The 12,816-nt window shown below is 39.4% G+C and overlaps 1 protein-coding gene across 4 annotated transcripts in view; it reads left to right on the top strand.

Annotated features, from left to right (window-relative positions):
• The window catches only part of STAMBP (STAM binding protein), a 27,276-nt gene extending 15,133 nt beyond the window's left edge, over positions 1 to 12,143 (top strand). For all 4 annotated transcript variants that reach the window (XM_011358140.2, XM_011358139.2, XM_011358142.2 and 1 more), the window contains exons 6-10: positions 3,439 to 3,563; positions 4,437 to 4,574; positions 9,428 to 9,540; positions 10,101 to 10,200; positions 11,484 to 12,143. In XM_011358140.2, the coding sequence (XP_011356442.1) occupies positions 3,439 to 3,563; positions 4,437 to 4,574; positions 9,428 to 9,540; positions 10,101 to 10,200; positions 11,484 to 11,540 (533 nt within the window). In that variant the 3' untranslated portion in view covers positions 11,541 to 12,143. The remainder of the gene's footprint in view (positions 1 to 3,438; positions 3,564 to 4,436; positions 4,575 to 9,427; positions 9,541 to 10,100; positions 10,201 to 11,483) is intronic.
• The last annotated feature ends 673 nt before the right edge of the window (positions 12,144 to 12,816 follow it).

Below are 12,816 nucleotides of genomic sequence, written 5' to 3'. Positions count from 1 at the left end.
CCTGGGATTATAAAACAATATTTCGGCAGATCATGTGATTTGAATGTGATACTTTACTTTATTTGGCAAAGGCCAGAAGCTCAAAAAAACAGAACATAAGTGTTTAGGCTGAGGATTCTAACACAGATTTAGCCTGCTTATCCATGAGGGCAACTTTAGGGACAAAATATATTGCCTGGCTGCTGTATCTAGAGCAAGAACCTAAGAACAATGGAAATTCTCAGTAAAATATAGGTTTTCAGATTAGATAATTTGGCAGGCTTGATTCACATTTGGTTATACCTGAAACAGGCTATAACTGTTTGAAATAATTGATTTTTTTTCCAAGCCATTTTCAAATGATTCTTTTTAGGAAGAATCAGTTCAGGCATGTGGAGAAAATCCCAAGGCACCGTCAGTGGTCTGTGTCAGATGTGAATACACACTGCAAGCACTTCCACATTATTTTGTAGCACTCTGCTGAGCTCTGTTCTAGACTCTGATGGTAAAAATCAGCAGAGGGGTGAACAGCTATGGGGCATATATTTCTAAGGTGCCAAGTGAGTGAAAACCTTAATGAAAGAGATTATTACCTGAATTTCTTGTTCATTAAAAATGTCACACCATATTGAACTGATCACCAGAAAAATTTCAGAGGCTTCGTTTTCGGAGGTTAAAATTCAGTAGAGACACCCAACATAGCAGCTATAAGTTTGGATTTGGTCCCGTTTTAAAGCCTCACTTGGGATAGAATGTATACATGGCACAGTTAGAGAATAAAACTGCATATGATACTAATTATGAGGTGCAGACAATAAGTTGCATCAAGATTTCAGTAAAGAAGAAAATGCATTAATTAGAGTCATCGAGAAGGGTACTGAGAGGATTGGTGCTTTAACTGTCCTTGAAAAATAGTTATGCAGTGGCTAGATAGACAGGAGTGGTGACTCTTCTGTGTGTGTATAGGTACTGAGGGAAGCATGAATTCTGTGTTAGGAAATCAGGCCAGAGCAAAAATACATTTTGGGAACTCCCCCTGTAAAAGCCTTGTCCTCCTGAGGTATGCATTCGCTTGAGTGTAGTGTTAGCCTAACTCCTATTCTTTCTTTGTAGAAGAAGGAAGCAGAGGAATTTGCCCGGAATGTGACCATCCAGCAGGAGCTGGAAAAGGAGAGAGAGAGGGTAGCACAACAGAAGCAGCAACAGTTGGAGCAGGAACAGTTCCATGCCTTTGAGGAGATGATCCGGAATCAGGAGCTAGAAAAAGAGCGACTAAAAATTGTACAGGAATTTGGGAAGGTGGACCCTGGCCTAGCCGGCCCACTTGTGCCTGACTTGGAGAAGCCCTCCCTAGATGTGTCCCCCACAGCACCTGTCGCATCCACACAGCCTTCGGACTGTAATACAACTGTAAGGCCTGCCAAGCCACCTGTGGTGGACAGGTCCTTGAAACCTGGAGCATTGAGCAACTCAGAAAGTAGTGAGTCCTTTTGCTCATGTCCTCTTCCATCTCAGCTGCAACCAAGTGGGATGACGTTCCAGGGGATTCAGCCTAAGATTACCTCCATGATTCTGCTCATTAGGCTCTGGTCACAGAAACGCATGTTATCGGCATTGCCATACTGTGTCCTATAATACTGGCTATGTTATGAAAGTGGCCTTTGCTTAAGCCATGTTATTTACCCTGGCCCAGGCTGATTTTCTAAAGAGCTAATAATATCCTCGAAAGTCACACCTTCAGCTTTTAAGAGTTATATAGAGATTTGAAATATTCACTGAATGAGAGACCACTGTTAGCCTTTTGTAAAGAAAACTTGAAATTTATTGCACCACTTTGCACTTTAACAACTGACTTCAAGAGGGAGAGGGCGGGGTGCCTACTGAGTTGTGCTTGCCCTGAAAGCATTCCTAATCTTTAAGGAGCTTAGTGAAGGTAAATATTATATGTAGTTGGTGATAATTCTTTCAAGCCATAAAAACTGTTGACAGTCTTTCCTCCTCTCACCATTGATTGACTACCTGAGAAAATAACAATAGCTGTAAAATGATGAGTATACTTTGATTATTAGAATAGATACTTTTGGATAGGAATATCCTTTCAGGTAGGCATTTAAGGATGTCAGCTTTGCAGAAGATCCACTTAGAGGACAATGTAAGAGTGGGCAAAGGGTGCTGGACTCTGAAGCCCGGCCTTTAGAGTTTCTTCTCACAAGAGAGACTTGTCTCTCACTACTATTCCTTCATACATTTTCTGTACTCTGGTCAAATTGGACTCTCATGTTCCCAAAATAGTCCCTGGACTGTCTTACCCAAGGAGATTTGTTAACATTTGCCCAGAAGGTAAAATCCTCTTTCTCTATCTCTGCCTTCCCTGCTTTTCTTAAAGTTTTTCTAGGTACACTTCCCTTCAATTTGATTGATTCTGTTCTTAAAACTCTCAGAAGTCTTACTATCTGTAATATAGTGGAGATCATTACCCGATAGTGTAATTAGTTGTCAATAACTAGATTTTAACTTCTTGCAGGTTAGGGCTTGGGTCTTATTCCTATTTGTGTTCCTTGTGGGCTGAGCACAGTGTTTACTTGATATGCATTTGGTAAGTGATTATTGAATTGAAAGGGAAGGACTGTGCCAAACCTTAATCCGGACTCCTCACATACTGTCATCAGACTGCCATGTGACTGCTTGGCTCCTGGTCCGAAGTGGTTACCCCTCTAGCATTTCAGATCTTGCTGTCGAATGTGCAGAAGCAGAACATCCTTTTTCAGTTGTTTTTTTTTGTTTTGTTTTTTGTTTTTAAGAAAATGTGATTGTGAAAGATACCCTCTGATTTTAGCCTGCTGGCTCTCTTACGGAGTTTCCCCCTAGATTTCAGGGCCTGGGTTCATTCTTGACATTCTGAACCAGGCTTATGAGCTGCTTTGTTCATGAGTGCCTTTTTGAGGACCAGAGTATGTTTTTTGTTTCATTTTACCATTTTAATTTTCTTCTAAGTAAATAAATTCAGAAGTAAGTAGTTACCCAAATTACTTCCTGTTATCTAGAATATAGCCTGGTGTGTTTCTTTGAAAGTCATATTCTTTGATATTCTTCTCTAAAATAAAAGAGATTTAAAATAAAAATAAAAATTTAGTTGAATGAGGTTTATTTTAAATCATTTATATTAGATGGTGTCAGAATTCCTGAATAACTCAGAAACGTCTTTTAAATTTACCCATCTTAACTTGAATGGTTACAGGCCCTCTTCTTTTCTTGAAATAATGTACTCCCAAACAGCTGTTGCCAGACGTTGGAGAAGAGACTTTACAATGCTCTTTCTCTGTCATTTAGGATGAAATTCCCACTCACTGCCCGAAGTTGGGGTGTTCCCAGTGATTGCTCTCTCAGGGCTGCCAACTCTGAGTCTACTTGGGGAGGCTCTGCCCACGGTCTCAGACTTTTCCTGTTTCTCCATTACAGCTCCTACGATTGATGGACTGCGCCACGTGGTGGTACCCGGGAGGCTCTGCCCGCAGTTTCTCCAGTTAGCCAGTGCCAACACTGCACGAGGAGTAGAGACATGTGGAATTCTCTGTGGGAAACTGGTAAAAATGCTTTCCTGAGCTGAGACTCTTTCTTTCCCCTTGGCTTCCTGTGACTCTCAGAGAAGATATCCAGTGTCAGTTACTCTTTGCACTGAAGGGACTATGGACAGCATAATGCAGTGTCACTTTGAATTTGGTGACCTTGTATTTCATTGATTTTCAGAGTCCATTGAATTGAACTGATTATTTTAATGCTAGCAATAAGAAATACCTAATTCTAAACTTGATAGGGAGATCCAGTCATTCATCACCTTTATATCATTTTTCGAGAACCTGCTTTATGGTAGGACCTGGAAATATGAAATATGTAAGACACATAGCACATGTCCACACAAAGTACCTGAGCGCTCCGGAGAAATGGGAGATATACACCAAAAGATAAATAACATGACAGATAGTATGTACAATAAGAGGACTAGGAATTTTTGAAGAAGGAAAAATCATTGAATGGAGGCACTTACAGAACCCATTACTAACTCCTTAATGAACAAATGAATGAAGTGGAATAGAATTAGACTGCCTTAGAGGATGAGAAAGACTTAAAGAAACAATGAAAGGGAAATTACTTTAGACATGAGCAAAGGAAGAGAAGTACTATGTGTGGAACTTGTTAAGAACCATGAGTAAACCCATTTCACTGCAGCAGGAAATTCCCCAGGGCTGTGGGTATCTGTGGCTTTGCGGAGCAGCCCCAGGCAGTGCACATGAGCAGCCAAGTCTGTGAACCACTGAGGTGAGGGACTCAGGGAGCAAGATGTAGACTGGGGTGGGAAAGGCCTTCTCTTTCATGGGTGTTTAATTTGCCACTGCTGTGACAGAGTGGGGTTGCATAAGCTCCAGGGAATTGTGACAAGCTGTTTTCTCCTTTAACAGATGAGGAATGAATTTACCATCACTCATGTTCTCATCCCCAAGCAAAGTGCTGGATCTGATTATTGTAACACCGAGAATGAAGAAGAGCTTTTTCTCATACAGGATCAGCAGGGCCTCATCACACTGGGCTGGATTCATGTAAGCAATTCCAAGCTCTCTAAGGATCGGTCTCTTCTCTCACAATGTTACAAACACACTGCTAGTTTCTTTCTTTAAGCAAAGTAAATCATATTCAGATTATTTAGATGATTATTTTTCCCTCTCTTGGATTCAGGCTTGACTTCCCCACCATACTTGATTGCTTGTACTCTGGTATTGATTTTTGGGAACTACTTAGGGCTTTTTAATTTTTTTACTTAAAAAAATTTCTTTAATAAAAATAAACTTCTTTTCCTAAAGTTACAATTTCTCTGTGAGTACGAATGATGATGGGACGTTAGCCTAGAATAGATGTACACATTGACTACATCTACTTCATGTATAGTATATATGTTCCTAAAAGTATATAAAGCAAAATATTTTACATGAGCCAAGGAAATTAATCAGATGCTTGCATTTGTTTTTCTTAAAGTAACATATACCTTTATGTAATCCAGAGGGGCCCCCAATATAGGTGATTTTAAGTGTCTGCATATCTTATGTAGTCTTTTGACAATAATTAGGTAAAATATAATTCTATCTCTAAAGATTATTTCTTAACTTTTCTTGCTATTCCTTTTTAATCCTTCACTCTCATAGACTGAGCTGCTTTTCATTTTATGTGACAGGGTTACATACAAACAAGTCAGCTCATTTCTGGATTTGGGAAGATTACACACGCTTCTATGTTAGAATGTGAGAAATTCCTGTGCCTCTGTCATTTTTTTTTCAGTTTAATTACATGAATATTTGCCTTCTATTGTGTGTCCCCTATTATAGTATGTGGGAGATAGAAAACTTGTTCCTTACCTGTCAGGAGATACAAATTTGAGTAAGATACGATTTTAGTCTTATAAAGGAGATTAGACACATAGACGAGTAATAACTCTTCATGTGAGGCAGAATGTGCCAAGTGCCTCAAGAGGTGCAAAGAGAGCACTGGAATTCAGAGGAGGGGAGGGTCATACCAGTTTACTAGAATTTTTACAAATGGGGTAAAGGGGAGTTCCCTATGGAGGGAAAGCACTGGAATAGGCAGACTGTGTTCCTAGAGCATTGAGTGGTCCAGTTTGCTGGAGTTTGAGGTTCCTATCAGGAAATGGATAGTAGATAAGCATTAAAATGATACATTGGGTGAACAGGCAGAATAGTTCTCTTTTTTGGTAAGTAGAGAACTCTTAAAGGTTTTTTTGTTTTTTTCCTCTGTATTCATGATGATTTCTTTTTTTAATTAAAGTGTAGTTGACATACAATATTATATTAGTTGCAGATGTACAACATAGTGATTTGACATTTTGGATAGATCAATGAATGATGATCAAAGCTATACTTTAGAAGATTGATAATAAAGGTAGTTTTAAGATAGGTCAAGGCAGAGAGATCATTTAAGAGATCAGTGTGGTGATAAAATCTCATAATAATGAGAGCGTGGGTGATGGCATAGCATTTGGGAAGGAGGCGATGAATGTAGGATTTCAGAGGTTGTGGGAGTATGAGTAAGAGAGGATGATGAGTAAATGTCAGTGATGACTTCGAGATTTTTGGCCTGACTCATGGGAGTGGCAGTGATCATCTCATAAGCAGAAACAGGGGCTCAAAGAAGAGAACGTGTATTGGAAATGGGGTAAATGGTGTGATCACTTCTGAGTATGTTGAATTTAAGGTACTGGTGAGACAGGAAATCGGTGGAGATAGTTATCAGGAAGTTGGAAATGTGGCTGGAACTTGGGAACAAAGCCAAGGCAGGAAAGAGATCTGGGAGACCTCTGCATAGAGCTGATGTGGGAAGCCTCAGAACTGAGAGCAAGAAGAGATTCACTGGCAGCTTGTGGTACAGGCTCCTTAGGGGATCATAGGGAGTACGCAGTAATGAAGCAAAGAGATATAAGAGGAAGGTGAGGGTAGTGTTAAGGCACAGAAGCCAAAGGAGGAGGAATATTTTAAGAAGAAATCTCAGGATATTAACTATATCACACATTGCAGAGAGCTCTAGAATGATAAAGACCTGGAAGGGCCTGTTGAATTTGGCAGAGTCACTGATGACCTTGATTTAGTGGGTTTTAAACAGTGGTAGGAGTAGATTATAAAGATTTAAGAAGTAATGGGGATTGAGGTTGTGGTGATAGTGAAATGCACACTAATTTTTTGAAATACTCAGCTTGAAAGTAAAGAAATGGGATGGTAGTTTAAGGAGTAGCCAGGTTGGGAGAAAGTTTGCTTGATTTATGGTTTCATGGGAAAGCCTCGACCATGTGTTTTGTTTTGATTTTTTTTTCCAAGACCTTTATATATGTGAAATACAACATACATAAGAAAGTACATAAATTGAATTATGAATCATTTAGCAAACATCTATGTACACACACTACCTAGGTCAAGAAAAAGAACATTGCCAGAAGCACACTCCCACCCCTTGCTCCTGCCTAGCCACACTTCCTCCGTGGTACAGGTAATCCCTTTCCTGACTTCTGGAAATCCTTTGCTTCCTTTATAGTTTTACCACCTAAATGTGATAGTTTAATTTTGCCTGGTTTTGAACTTTACATAAATAGAATTTTATAATATATACTCTTTTGTGTCTGGCTTCTTTTGCTTAACATATTTAAGGTTTACCTACATTCTTGTGTATAGTCGAATGTGTTTTTAGTGCCCAGTGAGTCAGTGGAAGAGATGTGAGAGGGCAGGAGAGACAGGTAATGTGGAGGTAGGAATGTATCAAATCAAAAGTACAATAAGGACATTGATGTTTATATGGGGGAGAAAACATTCCTCTGAGATAGAATTGAAGGAAAAAAGAAAGACACAGAGGGATTTTTGAGGTTTATTTGGAGGGGTTGAGGAGGTCTTTATTTCAACAAGATTGGCTTCTAGATCCACTGCCCAGCGGGAGGGAGCCAGAGTGGGTTTGAAACTGGAGTAGATAGGGGAAAGTCTGGAATAATTACTGTTTAGACTTCAGGTAGACCTTAGCCACAAATGGATAAAAAGATTTCTAATATTACTGAGGGCCTACCTAAGAACAAATTTAGAGCCTAAATTGATAGTGTCTCAGCTTTTTTTCCTCATGATATTTCTGTACTATTCCTTCCTAACCTGGGATTAAAAACAAATAGCAGACCACACAGTATGCTTAGATCTTATAATTGGCAAGAGAAGAATACAAAAGAGGAATTCTTCCTTCTGTATATTGCCAGCTATAAATCAGGTTCACTGGTCAAAAGCACTGCATAGTCTTGTATCGATCACCAACTATTGTGTAACCCCCAACCCAGTATTCGAGAACTCCATGTACTCTCAGCCTGACTTAGCCAGCAGTGCTCTACTGTGGCCAGTCCACTCCCATTTGGGTGCCCAGGCCGCCCTCAGCATTCACTCCCCTTGCTCCTTTCTGTTCCTTTGGTGTATTGTTTTCTCTTCACAAAAATGCCTTCTCTTGTCTCCAGCATGGTGGGCACAGTGGACATAACTATTTTTTCAAGAAACTCAACTGTGAAGGGAAGGAGAAAGAGAAGCCGTAGTAGTTAGAGGGAAGCAAAGGCTCAAGGCAAGGTTTTTTGATTTAGTTTAACAATTATTTATTGAGCCCCTGCTGTGTGTCTTTATATTGTCCTAGCCAACCATTCTAGATCAGAGACCTAGATCAGCTTGTGTAGGCCTCATTTGCTCCTATTTAGAATCCCTGGCTCTAACTGTGGGGTGAAATGTGTTGGCACAGGCCATTTGTCCCTCGCAGTCTATAAGATCAAATTATTATCAGGTCGAAAACTTTTCCCTTATGGTCACCAACGTTCTTACCTGCCCCACGAAGACCTGTGTGCAGACTTCCTGTCAGCACTCAGCTAAAATGTTCCTGTCCCGCAGACCTGCTCTGCAGTGAGCTCGTCACAGCATTCTGTGGAGTGGTGTTTCTCAGACGAGGCAGCACATAAGAATCATTTAATGAGCTTTTTTAAAGAAGAAAACTACTTTCCCTTCAGTGTGGATATTTCCAGGGTAGAGCACAGGAGCCTGTGCTTTTGAAAAGCTGCCCAAGAGCTTCATTTTTTGCACAGCAGGTTTGAAAACACTGTCAAGTATACCTATTTGTTCTCTGTGCTTTTCTGTCAGTGAAAGTTGGTGGTCTTTTTGAGACATATTGGGTCTTTCTTTTTCCATTCTTGTTATCTAAGATCACACCCCCTCTAAGGTGAACATAAGTCATTATGTAGTTGTTCATTTGTACACAAAGAATATGCTCAATAACACATTAAATAATTGAAAACAAATGAAAGAACTCGAATGCACATTTAGATGGTGCTTTAACAAATTACCCTCAAATTTCAATATCTTGATCCATTTCCCAAACAAGACTGAGTCCTTTGTGTGATTTAGCTACTACCCACTGAAATCCCAGTCACCCCCTGCCTCTCATATTCATAGATAATATGCTTTATCCATAGGATAGCTTTTGCCACTTTTGTCTTTAGAACCCCAGACTCATGTAACACCTCTATCAGGAAGAAGAATCATTCATCTAACTGTGGTTTGTTACATCCTTGACTTCTATCATGTTGAAGTATTGGGCAGCATGTACTGTCTATTCCAGAATGGGATATTGTACAGAGAGAGCTTGTGAGGAGCCAAGTAAGTCATGGTCAACTAGAAATTATGAGTTTCTTCACACACTTATGTTAAACTTGTTTACAATGCTAGAAAGGAAGTTCATTACTTATTACGAACTTCAGGCATACTCCTCATGGCTGCAAATAGCTAAGAAAGACATTATGGCCAGCTGTTGAGAACTATCTGACTCTAGCTTCCTTCATGGCTGAATATTCTCACTGAGGGTGTCTCTTACTTTTTTCTCTTCTCAGACTCATCCCACACAGACCGCTTTCCTCTCCAGTGTTGACCTACATACTCACTGCTCCTACCAGATGATGTTGCCAGAGTCAATAGCCATTGTTTGCTCCCCCAAGTTCCAGGAGTAAGTATATAGGATGCAGTTCAGGGCATTACAAGGAGATAGTGGGGGAAAAGCCTCAGAGGATAAGGTCTCTATTCTTAGGCCCTTTGTTCTCTATAAAATATATAGATTGTGGTATTAATTGGTTTTTCTACAAGACTTCTTTTTAAGCCCCATATCCTGATAAATCTGTTTTATGCTTATTTAAAAAGATATCCAAGCAACAATTTAGGTGCTTTTCTAAGAAAAAGACAAAGAAATTTGAAGTGTTTGACTTGAAGCAGTAGGAATTTCAAGAGATTGACGTCAGACTAGAGAATTTCAAAATCAAACAGATTATCTCAGTGTTAACTTCTTTTTCATTCTAAATCCTGTTATTTACTATGAAATCTCTCAGCAAAATTAGCGCGGTGGCAGTGATGAGTCATTCTGTAATTCTGATTCATTCACCAGAAAAGAGACCTATGAGCCAGCGTACTTTTGAAGCTGTCCCAAAATGAGCTCTGCCTTGCTGTGTGTGTGTTAGGGACTGGGAGGCCTCCTTTGCTTGATTCTGGGCCTGCTTTTTTTTTTTATTTCAGAACTGGATTCTTTAAATTAACTGACCATGGACTAGAAGAGATTTCTTCTTGTCGCCAGAAGGGATTTCATCCACACAGCAAGGATCCACCTCTCTTCTGTGTATGTAACTGTTAGATGAAATCGGGGGCTGTGCCTCAAGCAGAGAAGACAGAGCTGATGACACACATAGATTAGCCTTGTCACTCAGCTTTCCAGCTCTTCCTAATAAGGACATACATGGGAAGCAGTGTGGGATAGGAATGGATTGGAGTCTTAGCTCTGCCACTTAAAGACTGTGTGTCTGATTGGGCTACTTAACCTTCCTGGGCCTCAGCTTTCTCCTCTGTAAATGGGGATGATAATAATAACACCTACTTTATAGGATTATCGAGAGGATTAAATGAAATAAGGTACAGAAACTATCTAGTGCAGTGAGCTGGCTTATTAAATGTTAGTTTTATTCTTCATCATGAGTCGCTAAGCATATTTCAATAAGAGATCTGAACTCAAAGGGAAAAAGCCACTTAAGATAGGTAAAGTATTTTTGATTCTGGAATTATGCTTAAATAAGAGGGATTTTTATGACCTTCTTAGGAAGTTTTTTCCCTCTAAGTTGCATTGAATAAAAAATTTCAGTTGGTGATAAGATCAGTGTGTTTCAGTTTGCCCCACAAATCTAATGTGATGGTGTTGCTTCTCTCCATGCTGGCCATGGCGTATTATTATTTCTTTCGGGTTCACTGAAAAATGAATAGTATGGAAAAGAGACTCAGAACCTTGTCACATAAAAGGAACTGGGACTATTTAGAAGAGAAACCCAAGGGAGAATCTGAGAACTGACTTTAAGTGTTGTATAAAAAGGTATTGAGCATATTTCTTATGACACAGAGAACTAAAACTAAGGCCTTGTAGAATGACAGTTTTTGGCTAAGAATGAGAAAGAATTTTCTGACAAATCTATTAAAAAATAGGTCAGTCTTCCTTAAATGTAATAAATGTCTAGGTACCAGGATATTGCGACAGAGGCTGCACAACGCCCCCAGAATGCCCAGGTTTTCAGTTATAAAGACCCCTTTTGCATACCAAAAGTGAGCGTTTCTCATGTGAGAGTAGATGTGCTTTATTGTCTGCAATTCTTTTAGATAAATGTATACTTTATGAATGACTCTAAACTATAGATACATTTGAAAAATAAATGAGAGCGTATGGGCCCATGTTGATTCAAGCTACAGGTAGGGATTGGCGAAAGTAATGATCCCCAGACTCCTTACTATAGCTACCAGTTAAACAGCAGTGGTTTCAGGTTGGGAACCACTAGCCAGAATGAGCATGTTAAATAAGCAATTTTAAAAAATGACTTTTCAGAATTTTCCAAACTTTTCCTTTCTTTTTCCCTGTTACAGAGCTGCAGCCACGTGACTGTTGTGGACAGAGCAGTGACCATCACAGACCTTCGATGAGAGTTTGACTCAAACACCTGTCAAGAACTATAAAACTACATCAGTGTACTGTAGCCCCTTAATTTAAACTTTCCAGAAAGTACTGGAAGCTTTTTTAGACAGAATAGAAAATGAGTATTACCTAGGGGAGAACTGATTTTCTATTTCTAGCTTGAAAAGAAATAATTGAATATGTATTTTGGCAACTCTGGAAAATAGCACTATCATGCTAAAGCAACTTTTCAGTCTGCCTATAACTAAAAAACTAAGATGAAAGAATGGTATAATGAACACTCATATACTCTTTGATCTAGAGTCACCAACAGTTAACATTATTTTCTTTCAGCTCTCCTTCTGTTTTCTCTGCCAACTCGTTTATTGTCTACCTTTGGACTAATTAAGGGCATCTATGCAGAAATTTGGAAGCCATTCAGAAAATCTTTGGGTTTTCCTGTGATGTATGACAATGGTTTATTATAAGGGCCAGGGACAGCTCGCTATGACTGACCAGATGTTGAGGCTTGAAAACCCTGAAAAGTGATTTTTGTCAGGAATTATTGTTATTTAACAAATATTTCAGGATATTTTTTCCTCTACAATAAAATAACAGTTAATTTATTTACATGTGCGTGTGTGCACGCGCACATGCATGCTCTAGAGCAATCTGTTTAATCAAATATTGTCTAAACAGGCTAACTAAAAGGTCTGGTGGTCTGGGGAAAGGTGAGGGGAAATGGAATTTGAGATATACTACCATTGAAGGTGTGTCCCAATTCACTTTTAATTGTTCAGTGCCTTTTGTCTGCCTGTTGCCATCAGCCAGGGCTGTGAAGTCATCTGTTCTTTTGGTGCTGTCTCAAGTGGGTCATCCCGTTCACTTCCTCCTTATGCCCTAAAGCTTTCAGAAGAAAATAATAGAGCCTTTATTTGGAGTGCCAGGTTACACTCCAAATAAATAATTACATTCCCATGCCGTCCCACCCTACCAATTTTATTGTGTTGACTATTCTTTTCTAACTTAGGCAACATCTAGGAAGATGTTTACAGCTACAGTGGATCCTGCGTTTTTCTTTCTATGAGCTGAGCCCAGTGTTCTAAGGTGGCCTAGAAATAATGGTGTTCGTGACCCCTTAGATGGGGGCACAGACGAGTAAACTTGAAGAGGAGAGGAATACTTTCTTTTCATATCAAAAATCTGTGGGAAAAAAGTCTGCAATTGTATGGAGTTTGCTTCATTTCAAAATTTTGTGTCCCGAATATGTTCAGTCTTTATCACTTAGTTTGGTGGTCCTTGAAC

The sequence above is a fragment of the Pteropus vampyrus genome, unplaced genomic scaffold (genome assembly GCF_000151845.1).
Source record: "Pteropus vampyrus isolate Shadow unplaced genomic scaffold, Pvam_2.0 Scaffold37, whole genome shotgun sequence".
In the NCBI taxonomy this organism is placed as follows: domain Eukaryota; kingdom Metazoa; phylum Chordata; class Mammalia; order Chiroptera; family Pteropodidae; genus Pteropus; species Pteropus vampyrus.
This window is presented reverse-complemented; position numbering and strand designations above follow the sequence as displayed.